The sequence below is a fragment of the Bos indicus genome, chromosome 13, assembly GCF_029378745.1.
Source record: "Bos indicus isolate NIAB-ARS_2022 breed Sahiwal x Tharparkar chromosome 13, NIAB-ARS_B.indTharparkar_mat_pri_1.0, whole genome shotgun sequence".
Lineage (NCBI taxonomy): Eukaryota > Metazoa > Chordata > Mammalia > Artiodactyla > Bovidae > Bos > Bos indicus.
The window spans coordinates 78,787,703-78,810,596 of record NC_091772.1 but is presented as its reverse complement, the minus strand read 5'-3'; the positions used below and the strand labels follow the sequence as shown (position 1 = coordinate 78,810,596).

Sequence of the window (22,894 nt, the reverse complement as noted above, 5' to 3'; positions counted from 1 at the left end):
CCCACCAGGCCTCGCCTCCCGCCCCTGCCTGAGACGCCTGCACACTCCCCCCTCACCTCCTCCGCGGCCTCGTTGTGCCCCATGTCTCCTCAGGGAGGCCTTCTCTGACCACCTCCTGCCCCTAGACCCACATCACCCCCTCCCTCACCTCTTTCTCCCCCAGGAGGCACTGCATATGCTGCACTAGACTATCGGCTGTTGGGGGGCGGGAACGCTCTCTGTCCTCCCCGGTTCCGAGGATATGAAACAGCCTCTGGCTCAGATAGGTGGGGGATGATAAGTACTTGTTGAACGAATGAATGAAAAAGGAGGTGGTTGGCGGAGATCTGGCATCAAAGGAGTTAAGCCCGGCCCAGGGGCTGCGGAAGAACGGGGTAAAGGGCTGGGGTTGCCCACGTGGTGGCTCCTGGAGCAGCCAAGGCCTTCAGGGGAACAGAAGTGGAGACTTAAGGGGAGGAAGAGCCCAGCACAGAGGGGGATGGGCGGGCTGGCCTCCAGGCAGAAGCTCTCTAGGTCTCCCGGAGCAGAAGCCCTGGTACGAAGAGACAGCAGCCAGGACAATGCCGGCAGGCTGGGCCACGCTGTCCAGCCCACCCCACCCACACGCTCTCAAGAACAACACACCGGGGTGGGTTGGAGGCTGAGCTCCCTTTCTGGGGCCTCTTGGGGGGCCCGAGGACAAGCCGTAAAGGCTTCCCACCACCTGCCCATTGCCTCTGAAGTAGCTCAAGCCGCCAGTGGGAACGGGGTTGGGAGTGAAGGCAGGGGTCACAGAGGACCTCTGACCGGCACTTTTTTTTTTTAATTGAAGGATAATTACTTTACAATATTGTGATGGTTTTGCCATCAACACGAACTGGCCATGGGTACACGTGTTTCCTCCCTTTGGAAACCCCTCCCGCCTCCCTCCCCACCCCATCTCTCTCCGTTGGCACAGAGCGCCAGCTCCGGCTTCCTGCATCACACATCAAACTCCCACAGCCGGCTTCACCTCTGGCAATGCACACGTTTCAGTGGTCTTCTCTCAGATCATGCCACCCTCCCCTTCTCCCACTGTGTCCAAAAGTCTGTTCTTTCTGTCAGTGTCTTGTTTGATGTCCCACACACAGGACTGTCAGTACTATCTTTCTAGATTCTATATATATATATATAAATATACGATATTTGTCTTTTTCATACTTCACTCTGTATAATAGGCTCTAGGTTCATCCACCTTATTAGAACTGCCTCAAAAAAGTGTTCCTTTTTATAGCTGAGTAATATTCCACTGAGTACATGTACCACAACTTCCTTATCCATCCGTCGATGGACAGCTAGGTTGCTTCCATGTCCAAGCTATTGTAAACAGTGCTGCCGTGAGCCCTGGGGTACATGTGTCTGTTTCGATTATGGTTTTCTCAGGGTATATGCCCAGTAGGGGGATTGCTGGCTCATGTGGTAGTTTTATTCCTAGTTTTTTAAGGGGTCTCCATACTGTTCTCCAGAGTGGTGGCACCAATTTGCACTCCCACCAACAGTGTAAGACAGTTCCCTTTTCTCCACACCCTCTCCAGCACTTATCGTCTGTAGACTTTTCGATGTTCTCAACATCCCCTCGAGAGCCCTACCTGGAGCTGCCAGTGCTGAGAGCGAGACCCCTGCCCTGGCACGGTAAATGAGGCCCCGTTCCCGAGTCCCTTCAATGACAGCAGTGCCTCTGTCGAGCTGCATGACCTTGGCCAAGTCGCTGAACCTCTCTGTGCCTCATTCTTCTCATCTGCCAACAGGGCTAATAATAGTTTCTACCTCAAAGGGCGTTTTACCCAAATCCCCCCAAAGTGCTTAGAAAACAGTAACTCCTCAATGAATGCTGGAGAATGGCATTATTTATTACTGCCCTCTGAATTTCTTTTTCTTTTCAAATTGGACTATACTTGATTTTCAGTGTTGTCTTTGTTTCTGCTGTACAGCAGAGTGAATCAGTTATACTGTCGCTGTATCCATTTTTTGTTGTTGTTTTATTCTTTTCCCACATAAGTCATTACAGAGAACGGAGTAGAGTTCCTTGTGCTATACAGCAGGTGCTTATTAGTTATCTGTTTTACATACAGCAGGGTGTATATGTCAGTCCCAATCTCCCAATTTATCCCTCCTCACCTTATCCCCTGGTAACCATAGATTTGTTTTCTACACCCATGACTCTACTTCTGTTTTATAAATACATTCATCTGTACCTCACCTGTTTTTTTAGATTCCACACATAAGTGATATAATGATGCATCTGTGTGTGTCTCACTTATTCACTCAGTATGACAGTTTCCAGGCCCGTCCATCTTGCTGCAAATGTCAGGCCCCTCAATTTTCTTAAACGATGTCATTAGCTTGTGAACAGCCCAAGTGTACAGTTCTACAACACTGCGTTTTTTTTCAGTGTTCAATGCATTCAGTTTCAAAACATGAGTATTTAAACTAAACCACAACTGTGGAAGCCAGTTCTGCTTTGATTTTTAATTCCCAGCAACCCTCAGAAACCATCCAGCACGCTTCTCAGCCCCTAACACACGTGACTTATCATCACGCAGGTGACCAGGCTCAGTGGAGATGCCCAGGAATGCCTCCTGGCCAGACAGGGACAGACCTCTGGGGCCACACGGGGCACCGGCCCTGAGACCAGCCCCCTGGCCCACAGCCTCCCAATTCTCCCCAGCGACGGCTGTCACCTGTGTCCTGCCTGCCCACCACCCCTCCTCATGCACACTCCTGGGAGCGGTGCCTGGGGCCTCTGGAGCCAGGTCCAGCCAGCCAGGAGCCGCCAGACACAGGAGGGGACACGGCAGAGCTGGGCCACAGTGCTGAGACCCCCGGCCCAGGTCACCAGGGGACACCTCCCACGCAGGGCTCAGTGAGGTCCATCCCTGCACTGGCCACCTCCCTGCTCTGACTCCTCACTCCATTGAAAAGCCAGGACTCCCCACTCTTCAACCAAGTTTCCCCGGTTACTTATTAGGACTCTCCAAGTAACAGGAACTTCGGCCTTGACATTACAACATGACAAGGTGTGATGGTATCAGCCGGAACAGGCACCTGGATGAATTTACTGCTTAATGAGACGTGGCTTATTTTCCCGGCAGAAAGCTGACCATGAATGGAGCCAAGTTCAAGAACTTCCCAGGCTCCTTAGGTATTAAAGGATCACACTTTCTGCAGATGCCTCAACCCCAGCTACAGGCATCACAGGGGTTCCCACACCAGGAGGGACTCACCCACTCCATCCATCACGTCACCTGCAACCTGCAGTCATGAATGGGAGCTGCTGGTGCTCTGCTGGGGCCTGCCTCGCTCAGGACTGCCGTGCCACCCAGAGCCAAGCTGATGCCACACATCGGGCACCATTCCCTCCCACGGCCCTTTCCTGACCCCTCTTCCCCTGCTTTCTGCCATGCACAGGAGCCCGAAGCACACACCCCACTCACAATTATCTGCTGTAATGCCCACCTCTGAGTTTACTCTCCAAGGCGAGTGTGAGCTGGGGCAGGGACCAGTGTCATCACTTCTGCGCCCGTTAGTGCTCAGCTCACCACCAATATCACTAACAGCGCCCCCCAGAGTCTCCCGCCCACTAAGCACATCTCTGCAGGACCACCTCCCCCACCACCTCCAACTGTGGCCCCGTTTCTGTCCAACAAGGAGCCCCGGGCTCTGAGGACAGGAGGCGTCCTTGGGGCTGCCCAGGCAGCAGGCGCAGACTAGACGCACAGCCGGCCTGCCCCTCCAGTCCCCACCGGGAGCCCTCTCGGGCCCACAGCCTTTCTCTTTCCAGCTGAGGAGGGAGGTCCCAGTGAGAGACCTAGGGAAGCTGGACAGACGCCAAGGCTGGGGAGGGGCTGGGGACAGGGGCAGGGTGCGGGCTTCTGTGTCAGACCAAGGAGAGACAAGGCCCCGGGCTCCACCCCGGGGTCAGGAGGACCCCTCGAGGAAGGAATGGCAACCCACCCACTCCAGTATTCTTGCCTGGACAATCCCATGGACAGAGGAGCCTGGCGGGCTACAGCCCACGGGGTCACACAGAGTCAGACACGACTGAGCGACGGAACACATGGAACAGGTGGATGGACATGAAGATGAACCGAGCCAGGGCCGGCAGGGGAAGGATCAGGGGACTGGGGAGCCCAGAGGAACGCTGCCTGGGGCAATCTAGATGGCTTCCCAGAGGTGCTGATGCTCAACTTAGCCTTGAACGACAAACAAACAGCACCCAGCAGGGAGCAGGCAGGGTCTTCCAGGCAGGGGGACCAGCATGAGCCAAGACCAGAGACAGTGTCCACCAGGCCCAGGGAGGGCCACGAGGCAGCACTGGGCCCAAGGATGTTCACAGGGGGCAGCCCTGATGGCGGTGCTGTTAGGAGACGGGGCACTGCGTCCTGCCAACCACGGAGAAGTTGGGGTGCTCCCACGTGGGCCTCATCAGTAGGCCCTGCCCCAAATAAACACTCCTCTTTGTGGAAAGGAACTTCCTCCCCGCTCAAATGCGAAACAAAAATGTAACACTTAAAAAAAAAAAATCTGATTCCCAAAGCAGCCGGCCAGGAGCTCTCTGTCCCTCCCTGGCACCCTTGCCACCAAATATCTGGACTCAAACAAGATCCGTTAACATGTGAGTGCTGAGGAGCTCGGGGACAACGAGCCTGCTGGGGGCACTAACCCAGCCCCCCTCGCCTCCATTGCTGTGTTAATATCTGCCATCTGCTTTTTTTCCCCCCCACCCCGCAATGGACGACGGGGCAGAGGAGGAGAGGCCGCTCCAGGGCCGGGAGAAGGCGCCAGGGGATCTCCTCTACCTTCTTTGTGCGGCCCCGAGATAAAGGCCCAGCCAGGCCCGGCCTCCTTCCGGGAATCACCCCTCCAGGGGGACTGGGCACAGCGAGAGGGCGGGGCAGGGGGCCCCTGCCTCCCCGGGCCGGGCGGGGTGGGATGAGCTGGGGGCAGGGTGGGGGGAACGGCGGGGGGCGGGGCAGCGCCAAGCCTGGCACCGAGGCCGCTTGCAGGCGGGCCTGGCAGGACAGCTCCGCCCACAGCCTCCACCACCTCCAGAGAAGCCCAGGAGGCGGCCCCGGGCCGCTGGGCAGACGTGGGCTCTGTCCGGCCCAGCTCTCCACTGCCTGGGGACCACCCCCAGAGGGACACAGGGGGAAGGGGGCCTCCAAGGGCCATGAACGCCTTCAGAGCATCCACTGATTAACGTTTATTAAACACCTACTAGGCGCTCGACCCAGTAGGAAACTCAAGTGCCCACAGGCAGGTAAGGACAAAGGGTGACGTGGGCTAGTTGGTGGCTCAGCGGGGATGCTGCTCGCGGGCCCAGACCTCTGCTTTTTCTTTTTTATATTTTTATTTATATTTTATTTGGCTGCACCAGGTCTCAGTCATGGCACGTGGGATCTAGTTCCCTGACGAGAGATCAAACCTGGGCACCCCTGCATTGGGGGTGCAGAATCTTAGCCACCAGACCACCAGGGAAGTCCCCCTTCTGTTTTCTTAAGAGAAGCCAGAGGTCTACATTCTTATGTAAAATTTCCTTTTTTAGATGCTGGCAGCCAATTCAAATTTAACATGTACATATACCAAGCTGGCCAGAGAACACATGTTGGTGAGGCAGACTGGGGGCCTAGGGACCTCCAGTTTGCAACCTCCACCATCTAGGCTGTGGTTCCTGCACTTGGGAAGATCACAGAGAGAAGGGAGAGACCCTGAACAAGGTCAAAGCTGGGTCATATCTTGTCTCTGCTGCCTACGCTGTCTGACCCTGGGCAAGTGAACAGCCCTCTCTGAGCCTCAGGTCCCTTTCTCAGACGATACCCTTTACCTCTGGGGCTGTTACGGGAAGTTGAGACAAGGCACAGAAAGTCCTTCATGAAAGTACTCAACACGCTGTGCTGTGCTTAGTCACTCGGTTGTCTGACTCTGTGCGACCCCATGGACTGCAGCCCGCCAGGCTCCTCTGTCCATGGGATTCTCCAGGTGAGAACGCTGGAGTGGGCTGCCATGGCCTCCTCCAGGGGATCTTCCCAACCCAGGGATCCAACCCAGGTGTCCCACACTGCAGGCGGATTCTTTACCATCTGAGCCACCAGGGAAGCCCGGAAGAACTCAATACAACTGCCATGGTCTGGAGCTGGAGTAGACGCCCAGTAAAACTCCAGGTTGCTCATCACGCTGCTGCAGAAAGCTGAGGGCCCCTGCTGGGGCTGGCGCAGAGTGAAGGAAGACGCCACGAGCTTTCCCCTCATCCCTGGTCCCAAATGCCTCTGAAGGGGAGGGGGGCAGGGGACCTCTGGGATGCCGGCCATCAGCCCCAAATCCAGAGCTGGGGAGTGTGCAGGGTGTGACCCAGGGCACAACACATTTTTTCCCCCTCAAATGTTTAACAGTGAGAAAAATCAGTTGCTGACTTTCAGACATTACAAGATTCATATACAACTCCACATGCCCAGCATCCTCCCCCAAATAGGAAAATCTGGCCCTCCTTGATCCCGTTTCTGCAAAAGCTGCTTCTGAAATTCGCTACCTCTATCATTAAGGCATGGGCTCTACAATTCGCCACAGTCTACACCACTCCCTACTGTGTCACACCTGGCGGAACACACCCATTTGTGTTACCAGATCGCCCTGTGGGCAGGTGTGGGGCGAACAGGTGGGTCAGGCAGCTCCACGTCGCGCCCAGGCCACAGTCCACCCTGGCAGCCTGCTCTGTGCCGCGTCAGGACTTGGCCCCAAGTGGTTTCGCTCTTAGCCAGACAGCCTTCCTTGGAAAACGCTATACTGTTATCCATCGGGAAATTAATCAAAATGACACCTCGTGAACAAGATGTTTTGGTTTGGCGGAAAACAAACAGTGGCTGACAACAAATTAGTGAGGCTGCTCCGTGCCTCTGGGTGCGGGCGCTGAGCGGAGGGCCTGGCGTGGCCAGGACACCATGGTGGGCGCTCGGCCATCACCAGGACCTGGACCCGGGGGGCACGGCGACCCCTGCATGCTCTCCACGCCCCCTCCAAGGCCACACGCCTGCAGCCCCGTCTCACTTTCACTCCCACATGTGCCTGAAACGATCTCCAGATGTGAGGGGCCCTGTGTGTGAAGGCAGGGGGGTCGCCTCCTCAGGCAGGGTCTCTGGGATCATACACATGCCAGGAGACCTGTGCGCCCCCCTGAGAGCCCGTTCTCTCTCCCAATTGGACAAAGGCCCTGAGACCCGGCAAGGCAAGGGTCTCAGGGAGCTCCGGGCACAGCATGCAGGGTTTCCAGGCCAAGGAAATGCAGTCCTAACAGCTGAACTCTGAAGCTTGGAGGGCATGCCTGTGCCCGGCTCGGCTCTTGTGGTCAAGTCTAAACAAGACAGTGCTGACCCCGAATGCCAGCCTGAGCTCAGGGTACAGAATGAGCCCTGGAAACTCCCTAAAGCAGTGCACATCTACCCAGGCACTCCCTGGCTCCGAGCCCTCCCAAGGCCGCCGTTGGACTAGCGCTCGGGCCCCCTGTGTGGCCCGAGCCCCCTGCTTTTGTCCAGGCTGCCCCCCACCTCGTCTCCTACACCCTTCCTGGCTCCCCACACGGGACTCACTGCTGTTCCTCAGGACCCAAGCTCATCCCACCCCAGAGCCTCCGGGCCCGCCATCCCACTGCTGGGAACATCCCTGCTTTTGACTTCAGCCTTCTCTCACTCACCATCCGGGTCTCAGCTTACGTGGCCCTGCCTTAGAGGTCATCCCTCAGAGCGAAATGTCCAGTTACTGAAGTTTCTGAGGATTTGGTCATTGCCTCTATTCTCCCACTGGACATGTGCTTCCTGAAGTAAGAGGTCACGGCTCTCTCCCAAGATAACGAGGGATAGACTCAAGAAGCAGATTCCTATCCTGATGCTCAGCTGTGTAGCCCTGGCTAAGGGACTAAACCTCTCTGTGCCTTGGTTTCCACTAGCACCTCCCTTGTGGGGTCCTGGGGCTGAGAACAGCAGCTGGTCTGTCACCACCACCATGAAACCTGCTCACCCCGGAGGGCCCAGGCAGTCTGTCCTGAACCATTATTTAAAGGCGCAGTTGACTTTGCAGACCCACCAATGCTCAGAACCCTCCGTCTGAGAGTTCTGGACTCTTTTCTTCTTTTTCTTCCCACTGCTTTAGTGGAGGAGGCCCTCTTCATCGCACATCAAATCGAAACCAGTTCTCTCTCAGGCAGACTGTTTCATGATCAAGCCCATGATAACCGACAGGTAAGCGATCTGAGGCCTGCAGAGGCTAAGAGACTCACCCATAGTCACACAGCTAAAAAATGCCATAGCCAAAGAGAGGCGTGATTCTGAGTTAGAGGTTTGCAGCATTGTAAGAATCAACATAAAAGCTCAATGGGAAACTTCCCTGCCGTACAGCATGGAAACACGAACCTCTGTACCATGAAAATAGTCATGTGTGCGTTAGCATGAAAACTGAAGCCTAGAAGTGTGTACATTTTTACGTCTGGGCACAGAGGGCTCAGGGCACCAGGCCAGCCCTCACCCCGGTCTGGGCACTGACCGCACGCTTCTCCGGCAGTTCAAGTCGGAGGCCAAAGGCCCAGCCTTCGGGGGGAGCGCGTGACGAGGAGGGACACTCAGCTGGCATCCCCAGGCTGGCCCAGGCCTTGGCCAGCACCGAGTCACACAGGCAGGGGGTGCAGTGTTGGGAGACCCTGGCCCCATGCCCTGCGCCCTCCCTGACCTCCCCACTTTAGCTGCAGAGTGAGGGAGAAAAAAGATGCAGAAAGGAGGCCAGGAGGGCAGGTGGCGCTGGCAGAGTTAGCAGAACTGCAGACCCAGCCTCTCCCCACCCCTCTCTCTTCCCAGGACGCCTGCTCCAGCAGATGGCCGAGCAGGGAGGGGGCAACCCCCCCAAAAAAGGCCCCTGCCCAGCTCCAGGGGGTGAGGGCGGAGGGCCTCCTGCCTGAGCCCCTGGAGGGAGGCCCCCCGCTGATGCCCCTGCCTCCGGGAGGGCCTGGGGGCAGCAATGAGCAGCCCATTTCCTTTGAGGGGGTGGGCTTCCAAAGGAGTTTGGACAGGACTCTCAGCCCAAGAGCCCCTGCCCCGCATCAGCCCCTCACTGCATGGGGCAAGGAGGGTGAGTTGGGGCAGGAAGGCAGAATTTGGAGGGCTCCTCGCTGCTGGGGGGAGAGGGGGGCCGTGTGGCGTCTGAGGGTGAGGGCAGTGGTCAGTGAGGTGTCCACCTCGGCAGGGATGGAGGGGAACCGGCTGGACACAGCGTGAAACCCTGGCTAGGTGGGTTCTTCCAGACAGAAGAAACAGGGACCCACGTGGGGGCTCTTCAAGGACCCCCACCCCAGACCGCAGCTGCAGCCGTCGGAACCGGGCTCAGAGAGACCCAGTAGGACCAGGCGCTGCAGTGCACCAGCTCCGCAGGTTCAAATCGCAGCTCCACCACATCCTGGGTGGGCAAGCGGTTTGACCCTTCGGTGCCTCAGCTTCCTCATCTGATGACTAGCCCTCCCTCACAGGATGGGCTGTGAGATCCCTGCAGGTCTGGGCCCCAGGGCGAGCTGCGACGACTCTGTATCTAGAAGAGCCCCTGCAGCTGGCGCCTTGGGTGCAGATGCAGCCCTGGAAACCCTTGGGTTTGCACTCGCGTGTGAGCACACTCGCTCGCATCCCCTGGACCACACAAAGCCCTCCTGGGGCCAAGATCAACACGCCAGGGTCGCTGAATGACTCACCAGCCCTGGCTGGGACGCGTTTCCTGGAACAAGTCACCACAGGTAGGGCTAGGGGGCCCCCCGAGTCTGGCAGAGATGAGAGGGTGCAGGTCCCAGCGTGTCTGGCCACACCTCGATGGGATCCCGCAGCAGAAGCAGGCAGGGGACCCCATCCCACAGCCCCTCGGGGGTGGGTTCCAACCCCAGCACTGACCTCAGCTGCCTGACCCTCCCCTCCAAGCCTTGCCACTAAAGGAAGACCCTGGTGCCAACCACAAAGGGAAGCCCTGTGGGTTACAGAAAAAGACCGTAAGGCACAGAGACCAAGGACCCGTCAGGCCCCATGTTAGGGCACCTGCTGCAGACAGCAGGCAGCCAGGGACCTCTGCCCTCCCTCCTCTGTGGTGCTTCTGAGCCATCAGTGGGCAGAGCACCGTGTGAGTAGGGGGCCCCTGGTGCCCTGCAATAGTCACCATAACTTTAGGGAGAGGAGGACCAAGGAGGCTGCTCCCGACTTCACTGTCATTGGAAGGCAGAAGAGAACGCATTTGTCTAGAGAGTGCGCAATCCCAGAGGGCTTCTCAGAGGAGGTGACATTAACTTGGGCTCTAAAGGATCAGTAAGACTTCTGAGACCATGAACTCTGATGCCACAATCCAACTGCTACTGGCTTTGGGCCAGTCCCTCACCTGGAGGCAAGCAGGTAAGCAGCACATAGCAGTTTTCCCACCAGCATAAGGGGCACAGTGACCCTTCCTTTGGCATAGGGAGGAATCCAAGGAAGAAGCAGTGTGGGAGGGAGAGGCCTTGGCCAGCTGTGGGCTCGATGCCCCTCCCACTGTGCCCCGCCCTTCTGGCCTGCTGGAGGGTGATTTGTGCCCTGGGAAGGGGAACCCCACCTGAATTCTGGAAATGGCCCTGAGCCTCAGATGCGGAAGGAAGGGCCAGGAGCTGTTTCTAACCAGCATGGGAACTCCAGACAGACCCGTGCTTAGCAAACAGCAGGATTTACTAAACGGTGGATGAGGGGGCGGGCAGCCATGGCACCACCAATCAGGGAACACGGGGGCACCCCAGGGAGGGTCTGCGATGCCCCAGCCGCCCGGCCAGCCCCCCACCAGCCAGCCAGACGCCGCTTCCTGTCTGCAGAAGCCAGCCGTGCCCTTTGAACTCCCGTTTCCGGTGCCCCTCTCCCGGCTCCGGGGTCTGGGAGGGGGCGGGGAGGTGGCGATACTCACGTTCCCGAGCGCTGGGAGCCCCGAGGAGCCCAGCCACTTCCGCAGGGCCTGCGAGAGGGCCCCGTGGTCCCGCTCGGCCTGGAGCACGTGGGCCTCCAGGAAGGAGACGTGTCGTCTGACCATCTTGACAAAGGCCTGTCGGGGGAGCGGAGAAAGTAGATGCCACGGCTGCCTCCCTCGGCCGCCAGCAGCTACTGCCCCCAGCCTCCCTCTGGCCTGACCAACGGGCGCCAGGCTCTGGGAGACCTCAGGCTCGCTGGTGCCTTGCTGGGAGCACCTTCAGAAACCCTGACGGTAACAGTGACGCCCCCTCCGGCCCGGCCAGGCCAAGCCTCCACTCCTATCCTTTCCCCTTCTCCCCCTAGTGACCCTCTGTTTAGACTATTTTACAGAGGGGAGAAACCAACGGTCAGAGACGTCGGACCACCTGCCCAAAGTCACACAGCCAGGCAGCAGCAGAGAGGAGACTCAGGCTGCACGGCCTTCTTTATGAAAAATGAAGTTTTCCGAAATCGCTCTCTTTTGGTTTTTTGGTCACACCCATGCAGCTTGCAGGCTCTTGGTTCCCCGACCAGAGATCAAACCTGCGCCCCCGGCAGTGTTAGCGTGTAATCCTAACCCCTGGGCCACCAGGGAATTCCCCGAAATTGCTCGGTTTAATATTTGATGGGTATTGGGGAGTCTCACATTCAGAAACCGCCAAGGGGCAGGCAGATGACAAGCGAGTGAAACAGGCTGAGAACAGGCTGGGTAAGCTGAAATACCAGGTCCCTGGTCCCTGGGGGTCACTCAGCTTGGGGCTCTACTGCAAAACCTCCAACATTGAGAAAAGAGAAGGCTGGGGTCAGACCCGCTGGACTAGACCCAGGGTCTACCACTCACTGGTCGTATGCCTTTTGCCAGGTTACTTCATTTCTGTTACCCCCAATTTTAGTATCTGTGAAGCAGGAATCATAACAGTATCAACCCTGCTCAGCAGTTTAGTGCTCAGGGCATATTAAGAGCTCAATTAATGCCAGATAACATCATTTAAAAAGAAAAAACAGGACATTCAGATTTCATGAAAAATGTCTAGTTTTTAACAATGTTAGCAGTAACTCCAGAGTGTCTAAGACAAGGCTGTGCGGCCCACTTGTTTGCGACTCCTGGCGTGCCTGTGTGCCGGGTGTGTTCACGGGTCACGTGTGCGTGCACTGCTCGTACACCCGCGAAGGCCGCCAAAGGTGGCAACTCCAGGTCCATCTCAGACAAGCCTCCCCTCTGTGGGCCTCTGTGCTCCCAAAGGAAAATGTAGAAGGTTTTCCTGCACCAGGAAGAGGCAGGAGACCCTCTCGGCGCCAGGCCCCATGGGGCAGCCTCCCTTCCACAGACGGAAAGCCCCAGGCCCGCCCGCCCAGCAAGGCCCAGCACCGCTCTGCCCTCTCTCCCTGTGTCCCACCCAGGCCTCCCTCTGGTTCCTCAAAAACTCCAGCCTTACTCTCCTCGGAGCCTTTGCAGCAGCTCCCTCCATGCCCGGGCACCTCTCTCTTCATGGGTGAACCTTGCTTGTCTCCCAGGCCCGGGGTCCGCTGGGCCATCCACAGAGGGGCCATCCCTGACCACCTAGGCTAAGGCGGCCCCACCGCAGAGCTGCCCAGGCCCCTCTTCTTAGCTCTCCTCTCCCTCTCAACTTCCTGTCTGTCGGTTCTGGGGCCATCTCCTTCCAGAGTGAATTCTGGGAGAGCAGGTGCTGAGTCAGTGCTGTTCACAAGGCCACGACCAGGGCCTGCTCAGCTGGATGGCGGAGGCAGGAACGCATGCGCGCGTGAGTGGATGAATGTGCACAGAATGCATGTATGCACGGATGAAGGCGTGCACACGTGAATGAAGGCGTGCACATGTGAATGAAGGCACACACACGTGAATAATGCATGTACACATGAATGAATGCGCACATGCATGAAGGCTGCACACACATGAATAATGCACGTATGTACGAATGCACACACAGGAATGAATGCGTGCATGAGTAAATGAATGAATGACTGCATCCTTAGCAAAAAGACACTGGACGAGCCCAGGATGGCAGCACTGTTGTGTGGCTGCTGCCCTGTGGTTCTGGCAAGGGCAGAGCTGAAAGGCTCTGAATAAGGCACTTCAAGCGTGGGTGTGTGCATGTCTGTGTGTGTGTGTGCTGGGTGGAGGGGGAGACGAGGAGCCCTGGGCCGGGCCGCTTCTCCTGGCCTCACCGGCTGGCACATCTGGCTGTAAAGCCCAGAAGAAGTCCTGCAGCCCCTCCCTGCAGCCGATTCCAATTTTACGCTCCCTGCGTTAATGCCGCTGTGGTGGGGAGTGTGAGGGACGCGGAGGAATGTGCGCTCACGAGGTCTGATCCGCCTCCAAAACGCCTGCCAGGGAGGGCAGGCCGGCCAGGCCGCGGCCAGGGAGAGGCCAAACCTGGCCAGGAAAGCTGACGGGGGCAGTGGGACGACCCTGCCAGGCATCCACACGGAGTGGGGAGGAGAGGGCACAGGAGGAGGCAGCTGGGGACTGTGGCCACCCTTGGGAGCAGAGGTGACTTCCACATGATTGTCTCCACCGTGAAAATAAGCCACTTTTATTATCAGAAGCGAGGGAAGGAAGAAAGGAAGGGAAGGAGGAGGGGGAGGGGTGAGAGAGATGGGACAGTCACATGGTCTAAAACACAGGTGTGAGTTCGGCTGTGCCTGAATCCTTGTGACAAAGGCCCCCGGTTTCAGAGCAGGGCCAGGTCCAGAGCGGGGCCAGCACCCAGCATTGAGGATGGGTCCGGAGCAGACTTCTGTAATCTCAGCTCCGCCACTCCCCAGCTGTGTGACCCTGGGCAAGTCCTGTCACCTCTGTGCCGCAGCCACTCTATAGAACAGGACCAATACCAGGACCTCGCTCTGCTGCGAAGGGTAGGCAAGCTCTTTCATCTAAAGCACTCAGAGTCCCTGGCTCACAGCAGTGGCTCAGTAACTTGGTTTTTTCTGGCCTGAGAGGTCACCCCCCCGGTTCTCAAGCCTCCTGGCCCTCAGTGGGTCACAGTGATATGGGAGCAGAGTGGTCCTAGGCTCCCTGGAGCCCCCAGCTGGCTGGGCAGAGTGATGAGCAGGCACTGGATCCCAGCTCTCAGCCTGTGGGCACCCCCGCAGTGACAGCCTGTCCTCCCCGAGCACCTGCAGGATGCCAGGGGCCAGCCTCACACCCTCACGACGACACACCCCACCTAGAGGAGGAAACTGACTCGAGAGGGGAGTGAGTGACCCGCGTCGCAGACCTAGGACATCCCCGGTGGCCCGGCGGATAAGGCTCTGTGCTCCTAGGGCAGTGGGCACAGCTCTGATCCCGGGTCAGGCCACTAAGATTCCCCATGGCGCAGTCAAAACAAACAAACAAACAAACAAAAACCAGTCTCCAAGGGGCAGATCTGAGCCCCAGGCGGTCCAGTTCTGGAATCCATCTGCCTCAGCACAACGCTGGGTTCTGATCAGGTCCTACGTCTTGTATCGCACATAGCTCAGCAGGAAATACGGAGTCTCCCATTTGCCTTGAAATCCATGACCCTCTTGGACCAAGGTAGTTTTTCTTCTTTTTAACTAGGGCCCAGTTGCAGAGAAATCTCTGTATGCTCTAAGGAAAACAGCAGCCCAGAGGGCTGACAGGAGGCAAATGCCACCAGGCCTCGATGGTAGCAGACTCTAGGTCAGAGTGGGGACTCGGCGGCCTGAAGATTCACACCTCATGGGAGGGGAGAGTTGCTTCTCAGCTCCAGCTGTTCCCAGAGGACAAGGAGGAGTGGCTTGCGGTTGGTCTTCTCATCCCTGGCTGCCCAGGGCAGTCCTGGGCCCTGCTGGCATCTCCTAGGCTCCTGCGGCTCAATTTCTCCAGCCCCGCTCTGATCATCACCCGCCTCTCCCCTGTATCCTGGCCTTCCCAGATCCTTCTGGTCCATCATCTTGCTGCCCAGAGCCCGGAGCCTCCCACCGCCGAGCCTCTACCCCGGCTGTGCCCCCAGCTCCTTCCACTCACCCTCCAGGGCCTGTAGCGTCCACTGCCCATTCCCTACTGCCCTCCAGAGCACGTGCCTCTGAAGTCACCCTTGGTGAATGTGGCAATTAGAGTAATGACCCCACCCAAAGGTCCCCAGCCTCATTCCCAGAGCCTGTGAACATATCACCTTCCATGGCCAAAGGGACTTGGCAGGTGTGAAAAAGATCCTGAGCTAGGGAGACTGTCCTGGTAATCATGGAGGTCCTTCTAAGACGGCATCAGGAGACTCAGAGGAGGACATAGCCTGGAAGATGCTGTGCTGTGGCTCTGAAGTTGGAGGAAGGCGCCACGAGCTGGGAGATGCAAGCTGGCAAAGGCCAGGACGGGAATTCTCCCCCAGAGAGAGCCGACCCTACCGACTCCTGCTGCCACGGTTCAGACTTCTGACCTCTGGAGCTGTAAGATGCTTAATTCATGCTGTTTTAAGCCGCTCCGTTTGTGACAACTTGTCACAGCAGCCCCGGGAAACACAGTGGTCACGCTCTTGCTGTTTCTCCTGGCGGGAACCACAGCCTTGAACTCTGTCTTTCTCACTGTGAGGGCCTGCAGCGGCATCCAGTAGGTCCTCAATAAGCGTCAGAAGACTGAATACTAAGGGAAAATGGGGCTCGAGCGGTGGGGTGGCCCAAAAAGGCTAGAACCAGGGCTGCACATCTTTGCATTTTTCTGTCCTCCTTCAAACGTGTGGAATAAAATCCAAATGAATCAGCTATTCCAAGGGCAAAGTTTTAATTATATTCCTGCCTCCTTCTCTGCTGACAAGAATGTTAATTCTCTGCGAACTCCAGGGCCCACTGCTGGCTCCCTTCCTGGGCAGACTGGAGGGGCTCACGTCTAGTCCAGGCCACCTCTGCTACACTGCAGGCTCTGCCAGCCTTCCGGTCTTCACTGCACAAGGAGCCAGGAGCCTGACCCAAGGGCCCTAGTTTGAGGAAAAGCCTGGGCTCTTGTGGATGTGAACTGAAGCCCCCGCTTCCTGGAATCAGCTGTGTGATCCCTGGGAAGCGGATGACCTCGAGGAAGTCCTGCTCCTCCACTGGAAGACGGCGAGGGGAAGGTGCGGACTCGCAGTGCAGCCAGGAGCCAATGAGACACCACGCACCTTGGCCCGGTGCCCACACAGATAAAAGGCAGGTGAACTAAGTCAGCAGTGAGGCAACAGGGCAGGGTGGGGACTGTGGGGAAATACAGAGCGCGTGCCCTGTCTGAGGGGCAGCTGCACCAGTTCTACCGGAATGCAGCCTAGGGAGTGGAAAGGTTCAGTTTCTCAACCTGGGTCATCTTCATGTGGGTGTTTACTCGTGAGTGTGCTCGGTCGTTTCAGTCATGTCTGGCTTTTTGCAACCCCATGGACACCACCAGGCTCCTCTGTCCATAGGATTCTCCAGGCAAGAGTACTGGAGTGGGTTGCCATGCCCTCTGCCAGGGAATCTTCCCAACCCAGGGACAGAACCTTCGTCTCTCGCATTGCAGGCAGATTCTTTACCACTGAGCCACCGGGGAGGCCTCCATGGGGGTGGATACATGTTAAAATTCACTGAATTGTACACTTATGATACGTACACTTTATGTATTTATACCTTAAAAAGTAAACAGGACAAACTATTTAAAGAAATACAGAGTTCTGAGAACTTCTAAATTTCCAAAAGCCGCCTAGGGATGTCTCTTGCGTTCCAGTCGTTAGGACTCCGCACTTTGACAACCGTGGCTCAGGTTCAATCCCTGGTCTCACAAGCTGTGTGGCAAGGCCAAAAATAAATAAATAACAAAAAGCAGCTTGAAATTTAGGTTTTTATAGAAAGTACCCCAATTTTAAAATGAGATTCCTTATATAAATTCATATTTTTTATATTTTAAAAATACCATGTAGGCCCCTTTTTGCCACCCACCCCCTCCACTGGGTTTAAGGCCTAACAGTATCAATGCCAGATCAGCATCTTGGGAGAGAGGACGGAAGAGCCAGAACAAGTCCACAGACTCACAAAGAAAGTTAATTACCCTGTACTCACCTCCAGCTGGTCCACTTTGGCGTAGATGCCACGCATTTCCACCACCTTGGCCTTAAGGAGGGGAATGTTTTCTTCCAGGATCTGTGAGGTGTCGCTCCTGATCTGCAGGGAACAGGACAGCTCGTGAGCCCCTCTGCCCCGGCCCCTGCTTCTGCCTGCTCTGGGGGTGGCCAGGCTCTATAGAGACCTTGCCAGTGGCCGAGACACCGAGTGCTACCCTGCCCAGGGACAGGCTCAGGAATGACCCAAAGTCCCAGGTGGGGACTGATGTCACTGCCCCTGGGGACCCAGACCCAACCAGGTATGATTTACTGAGCTACAAATTAATTGGGCTTCCCTGGTGGCTCAGATAGTAAAGAATCTACCTGCAATGCAGGAGACTGAGGTTCGATCCATGGGTTGGGAAGATCCCCTGGAGAAGGGAATTAATTGGTTCCTGCAAACATCTAAAACAGCACCAGCTTCAAACTATCTTTATTTTATTAACCACTGAACTGAACCAAATGGAAAGAATCAAAATCTTTCCCCTAAATTAAAGTTGAGCAAAGTCGAGTTTTTGTTCCACTGAAACTAATACTGGAGAGGGTTGCCATTCCCTTTTCCGGGGGATCTTCCTGACCCAGGGGTCAAACTCAGGTCTCCTGCATTACAGGCAGATTCTTTACTGTCTGAGCCACTGGGGAAGCCCTAATGATAATTAATAATAATCATTAACTGCTTCCTACATGTAGCCACTGTGTGAAGTATTTCCTGCACATCACGCATCTCACTTAAGTTTCTTCTGCTTGGAAGGACCCCAAAAGTGACTGTGAAGTTTGGGAAGCTGTATTTCTTGATCACTGAGATTGGACACTTAAGCCTCCATTTTCCTTCAGAGCCAAGAGGACAAGTCTAATCCTTAAGTGTGTGTGTGTGTATGTGTATGTGTGTGTGTTAGAGAGAGATACAATTTCCATGTTACCACAACCTCATCACGCAGAGGCAGTATACATATGACTCTCAGGTGCTAAGGAGCATCCAGATCCCCTGCTGCTGCTGCTGTTAAGTCGCTTCAGTCATGTCCAACTCTGGAGGAAGCCTAATACTGATTCCCAGGCCCATCTAAGTCTGGTCTAGCTTGTGTGGGGTCAGCTGGCAACCCGTTTTTAGCCAAGCTCCACGCGTACACTGGAGCTTCCGCAGGCACCTGCATTTGTCAGCTGGAATAGGCAAAAGTGCTCAATATCTTCCTTTGTTCCCCCAGGCTGAATGTCTAGAGAGAAGTCTCTCCCTCAGCAAGACTAGTTCAGTCCAGTTCAGTCACTCATTCGTGTCTGACTCTTTTCGACCCTATAGACTGCAGCACGCCAGGTTTCCCTGTCCATCACCAACTCCCAGAGCTTGCTCAAACTTATGTCCATTGAGTTGGTGATTTCATCCACCCATCTCATCCTCTGTCGTCCCCTTCTCGTCCCGCCTTCAATCTTTCCCAGCATCACGGTCTTTTCAAATGAGTCAGTTCTTTGCATCTGGTGGCCAAAGTACTGGAGTTTCAGCTTCAGCATCAGTCCCTCCAATGAATAGTCAGGACTGATCTCCTTTAGGATGGACTGGTTGGATCTCCTTGCAGTCCAAGGGACTCTCAAGAGTCTTCTCCAACACCACAGTTGAAAAGCATCAATTCTCTGGCACTCAGCTTTCTTTATAGTCCAATTCTCACACCCATACATGACTACTGGAAAAACCATAGCTTTGACTAGACGGACTTTTGTCAGCAAACAAGGCTAACCTCAGGAGAAACTGCTAAGACACAGTGAAGAACAGGAAACTCATGGCAATCAGGAGCACCGGGATCAAAGGCAGGTCTTTTCTGCTGATTTCTAAAGAGGGGAAACACGTGAGCATCAGGAGGGACTGGTCCTAGCAACCCATGGGGTGAAGGGAATGTGGCAGAGACGAGATTCAGGGACCCCTCCCTGCCTTCCTCCGGATCTGTAGGAACTGGAGGGTTGAGGGTCTGTGGGCGGAGCAGGAAGACCCCTGTCCGCAGAGGCCTCTCCACTGGCTGAGAATGAGGGCAGCGGGGAACTGTCCACTCCTGCCCGGAAGGCAGACTGCAGGTCCTTGAGGAGGAAATGGAGGGCGTCTGAAACAACCCCAAGCCTTCCCCTGGGCTCCCCAGTAAGCTGGGAACCAAAAGGCAAAAACCAGGGAGGGCGGGACACCAACACCCAGGAGCATTCATCATGTGAATGATGAACAGCAGGAACTGTTCACTCTTCAACCTCATTGCATAGGTGATGAAACAGAAAAACCACATCATCTGGCCAAGGTCACAAGCTGCAAAGTGGGAGATGGTCGATTCTTTGGGTCTGAGGCCACCTGCTAATACCAGACGTCTGCAGATGTGTTCCAGTGGGCCCATGCAGAGCCAGCCTGTGTCACGCTTAAAGCCCCAGAAGTACAACCAAGCTAGGTGCCAAGATCTAGAGTTGCAGGCATTCGCCTTAGAAACTCAGATTTCTAGCTTCTTGTGAAAAACAGAGGCGCCAGCCACACTGAGCCCATGTTCCACGTGGCAACAATCAGCTGGAGCCAGGTGACAATGGCCTCGTTGGGTTAACCACAGTCCCCACCACTCCCTAAAGTCTCCCCAACATGGTGTCCGTGGCCACACCCTACACCGTTTCATCTTCTAGGGGAGCGGGAGAAAAGGAACACATTTCTTTTCTTACATCCAACTCACTTCACATCATCACGTCACAGACATCTGAGTTCATGCTTGGGCCTACTGCTCAGAAGAACAAAGATGGCAGGGAAGAATCAGTACTATCTGAGCCTCTGCTGGGACGAACCTCCAGCCAGGATTATGGACCTGGGAGCCTGTCATCTCCACTCCCCAGAGCTGGTCTCCGGAGCCCAGAAGTCTGGGCAGCGGATGCAGGGGGTTATCACAGAGCAAACGCGGCTGTCCTGGACGAGGCAGGGCCCAGAAAGGAGAGCCAAATGCACTTGACCTAAGAACACACGCCAATGCCAAATGCAACTGCTGGGCTGAGGCCAACAGGAAGTTTTCTCCGCCTACGTGAGAGAGGGGAGAGTCCGCTCCCCACCAGAAGGTGGGCCCAAGGCCACTGGGGTTTCGGAGGGCCCAGACAAGCTGCCCAAGGCCCCGAGGGCACTGAGCTGAGCAGCCTCACAAATCCAGTTTCTGTGGATAAACTCATCAGTGGCATGACCCTCTGGTGCTTTGAAATTGACGCCGCCTATGACCTCAGTAGCTGCTATTCATGGGTCACTTAAGACATAGTAGGCACCATGCTAAGCAATTATTATTAATTGAGTGCAAATGATACACAGTAAAGAGCCCAGGCCTTAGCCAGCGGCTTGATGAACTGGTACATGTGTTTACATCTGTGGAACCAGACCAATGCATGGAACACCCCTTGCTCTGTAAGACTCCCTCTAGCCTCCTCCCAGTCATGAGCACCCTCCCAAAGCTAACCTCTATCTGACTTCCATCACAGGGAGTGGTTCTGCCTGTTTTTGAACTTCAGATTACGGAGCTCCACACAGAAAGTGCTCCTGTGTCCAGCTTCTTTCTCTCAACAGCATGTCTGTGAGAATCACCTGTGTTGTATATGGCTGGTCATTCTCTTCCACGGCTGTGCATCCCAGTGTATGAATAAACAACAGCTTATTTACTCAATTCTTTTTATTTTTCAGCGATGCCACAAGGCTTGTGGGATCCTAGTTCCCCAACCAGAGATTAAACCCGAGCCCTTGGCAGTGGGAGCACCGGGTGCTAACCTTTGGACTGCCAGGGAATTCCCTATTTACTGGTTCCTACTGCTGACTGGGGCTTCCCTGATGGCTCAGTGGTAAAGAATCTGCCTGCCAATGCGAGACACATGGGTTCCATCCCTGGGTCAGGAAGATCCCCTGGACAAGGAAATGGCAACCCGCTCCAGTATTCTTGCCTGGAAAATTCCATGGACAGAGTATCCGCGGGCTACAGTCTGTGGGGTCACAAAAGACTCGAACAACTAAACAACAGCTGCTGACAGATACTAGGTTGTTTCCAGTTGAGAGTACGACGGACAAAGCTGCCATGAACATTTATCTGCAAGTCTCCGAACGCTTGTTTTCACTTTTCTTGGGTTATTATCTAGGATTGGAACTGCTGGGGTGCAGGGTAAGTGTATGTCTGACTTTATAAGAAACGGCTGTGTGTTCCACGTGACTGTCCCTTTGCGTATTTCCACCAGCCAGTGAAGGGGAGTGTCAGCTCCCTACACCCTCACCCACACGTGCCACTGTCTTTTGCGTTCTGGTCATTCTAGCGGGTGTAAAGGGCACACCCTGCCTTGTCTATTCCTCATGGTAACTCTTTGGAGATGGGTACCATGTGCAGTGGGTGAAAGACGGCCACACATTCTGCACATTCCTTCCACGAAGAAGAGGGATCTATGTCCTTTCCCTTTGGATCTGGGTAGGCTGTGTGGCTCCTCTGACCAGTAAGATATGACAGAAGTCACGCTGTGTCAACTGCCATACCCAAGCATACCTCTATGTTCTGTTTGTTGGAATGCTGGCTCTGGGAGGCCAGACTGCCATGCTACGAGAAAGCCCACGCGGCCACGAGGAGAGGCTGTATGGAAGAGACTTGAGCCAACTAGTGCCCGGCCACCCAGCCCTCCCAGCTAAGACATCAGACAAGTGAGGGAAGGAGCCACCCTGGACGGCCTCACCCCAGCAGGTGCCACTTGGCTCAGACCAACCATACCCTCTGTGCTCTGTCCTGGCCCACGTGATAAACTGGTGGGTGTTTCACATCATGAAGTTTTGGGGCAGTCTGATGCTGCCACAGATACTCAGAACCAACCACCATCTCCATTTTACAGAGGAGGGAATCCAGGTACAGAGAGGTGACATACCGTGGCCACAGCCTCACACTGGGAGGAGTCAGAGCTTGGGGTGAAGTCAAGAGGCATTATATCCCAGATCAGAAAAGGTGGTGAGCACACGTGTGAACGCTGGTTACTTAAGAGTGATCCGGGACAGACTGGCGGAGAACTTAATTCAACAGACTGGAAGCTGGACTCTCATTTCCAGGAGCCTGATTTCATCAGAAACGAAGTGTTTCTCTCTGGACAGCCACCAGGGAGACCAGCCTCTCTGGGACCTCTAACCTGATCGGTGTTCACAAAGGCCCAAGCAGGGGACAGCACTCCACGCTGGGACATCGCCTGCCTCCCACAGGTCCCCACTCGTCCGAAGCTTGGATCAGAAGAAAGAAGGAGGTCCCAAGCCAGGGCCACTAGCTGGATAGATCTCTTTCTCTACCATGGAGTCCATGACACCTGAGCACAGACACACTGGATAAGCTAACCATCAGCTGGCGGGACTGAGAGGATCTCTATAATCTAAATATCATCAGTGCAGAGCCTCCTCGTAGTGACTGCAAAAAAACAAAAACAACGCCTCCAAGGGCCACAAAGGCATCATTCTATTATGATGTAGACATGCTTATTTGCATATAAGCACATGGAAACAGTCTTCACTTTGACAGAAGTACACTCCATTCCATTTCTTAAAACACAGGACTCTCTTGGTCTGTTTACTACGTGCCTGCTTTCAGTAGGGCCCGAAGTACAGAGAAATTTTCTCTACCACAAAAGACACACACGCAGGATGGATGCCGCTGGCAGGTGGCAGGGGAGTCAGGAAGGCTCCCATGGGGACGGTGACGAGCTGCAGAGCACGTGTGCTCTCCACAGGGGGCAGCCACTACCCAGCTCGGCTGATGCTGGCCGGGTGAGGAAAAGCACCCAAGGGGTGGGGGGACGCGAGTGGAAGACAGATCTTTGCTTTTCCAAGAGAAGCTGGAAATCCACATT

At 55.5% G+C, this 22,894-nt stretch overlaps 1 protein-coding gene across 4 annotated transcripts in view; it reads right to left on the bottom strand.

The window, feature by feature from the left end:
- BCAS4 (breast carcinoma amplified sequence 4) overlaps nt 1-22,894 on the bottom strand; it is a 56,595-nt gene that overhangs the window by 14,617 nt on the left and 19,084 nt on the right. For all 4 annotated transcript variants that reach the window (XM_070801886.1, XM_070801885.1, XM_070801887.1 and 1 more), the window contains 2 exons: nt 17,016-17,117; nt 10,954-11,088 (listed from right to left, as the gene is read on the bottom strand). In XM_070801886.1, the coding sequence (XP_070657987.1) occupies nt 10,954-11,088; nt 17,016-17,117 (237 nt within the window). The remainder of the gene's footprint in view (nt 1-10,953; nt 11,089-17,015; nt 17,118-22,894) is intronic.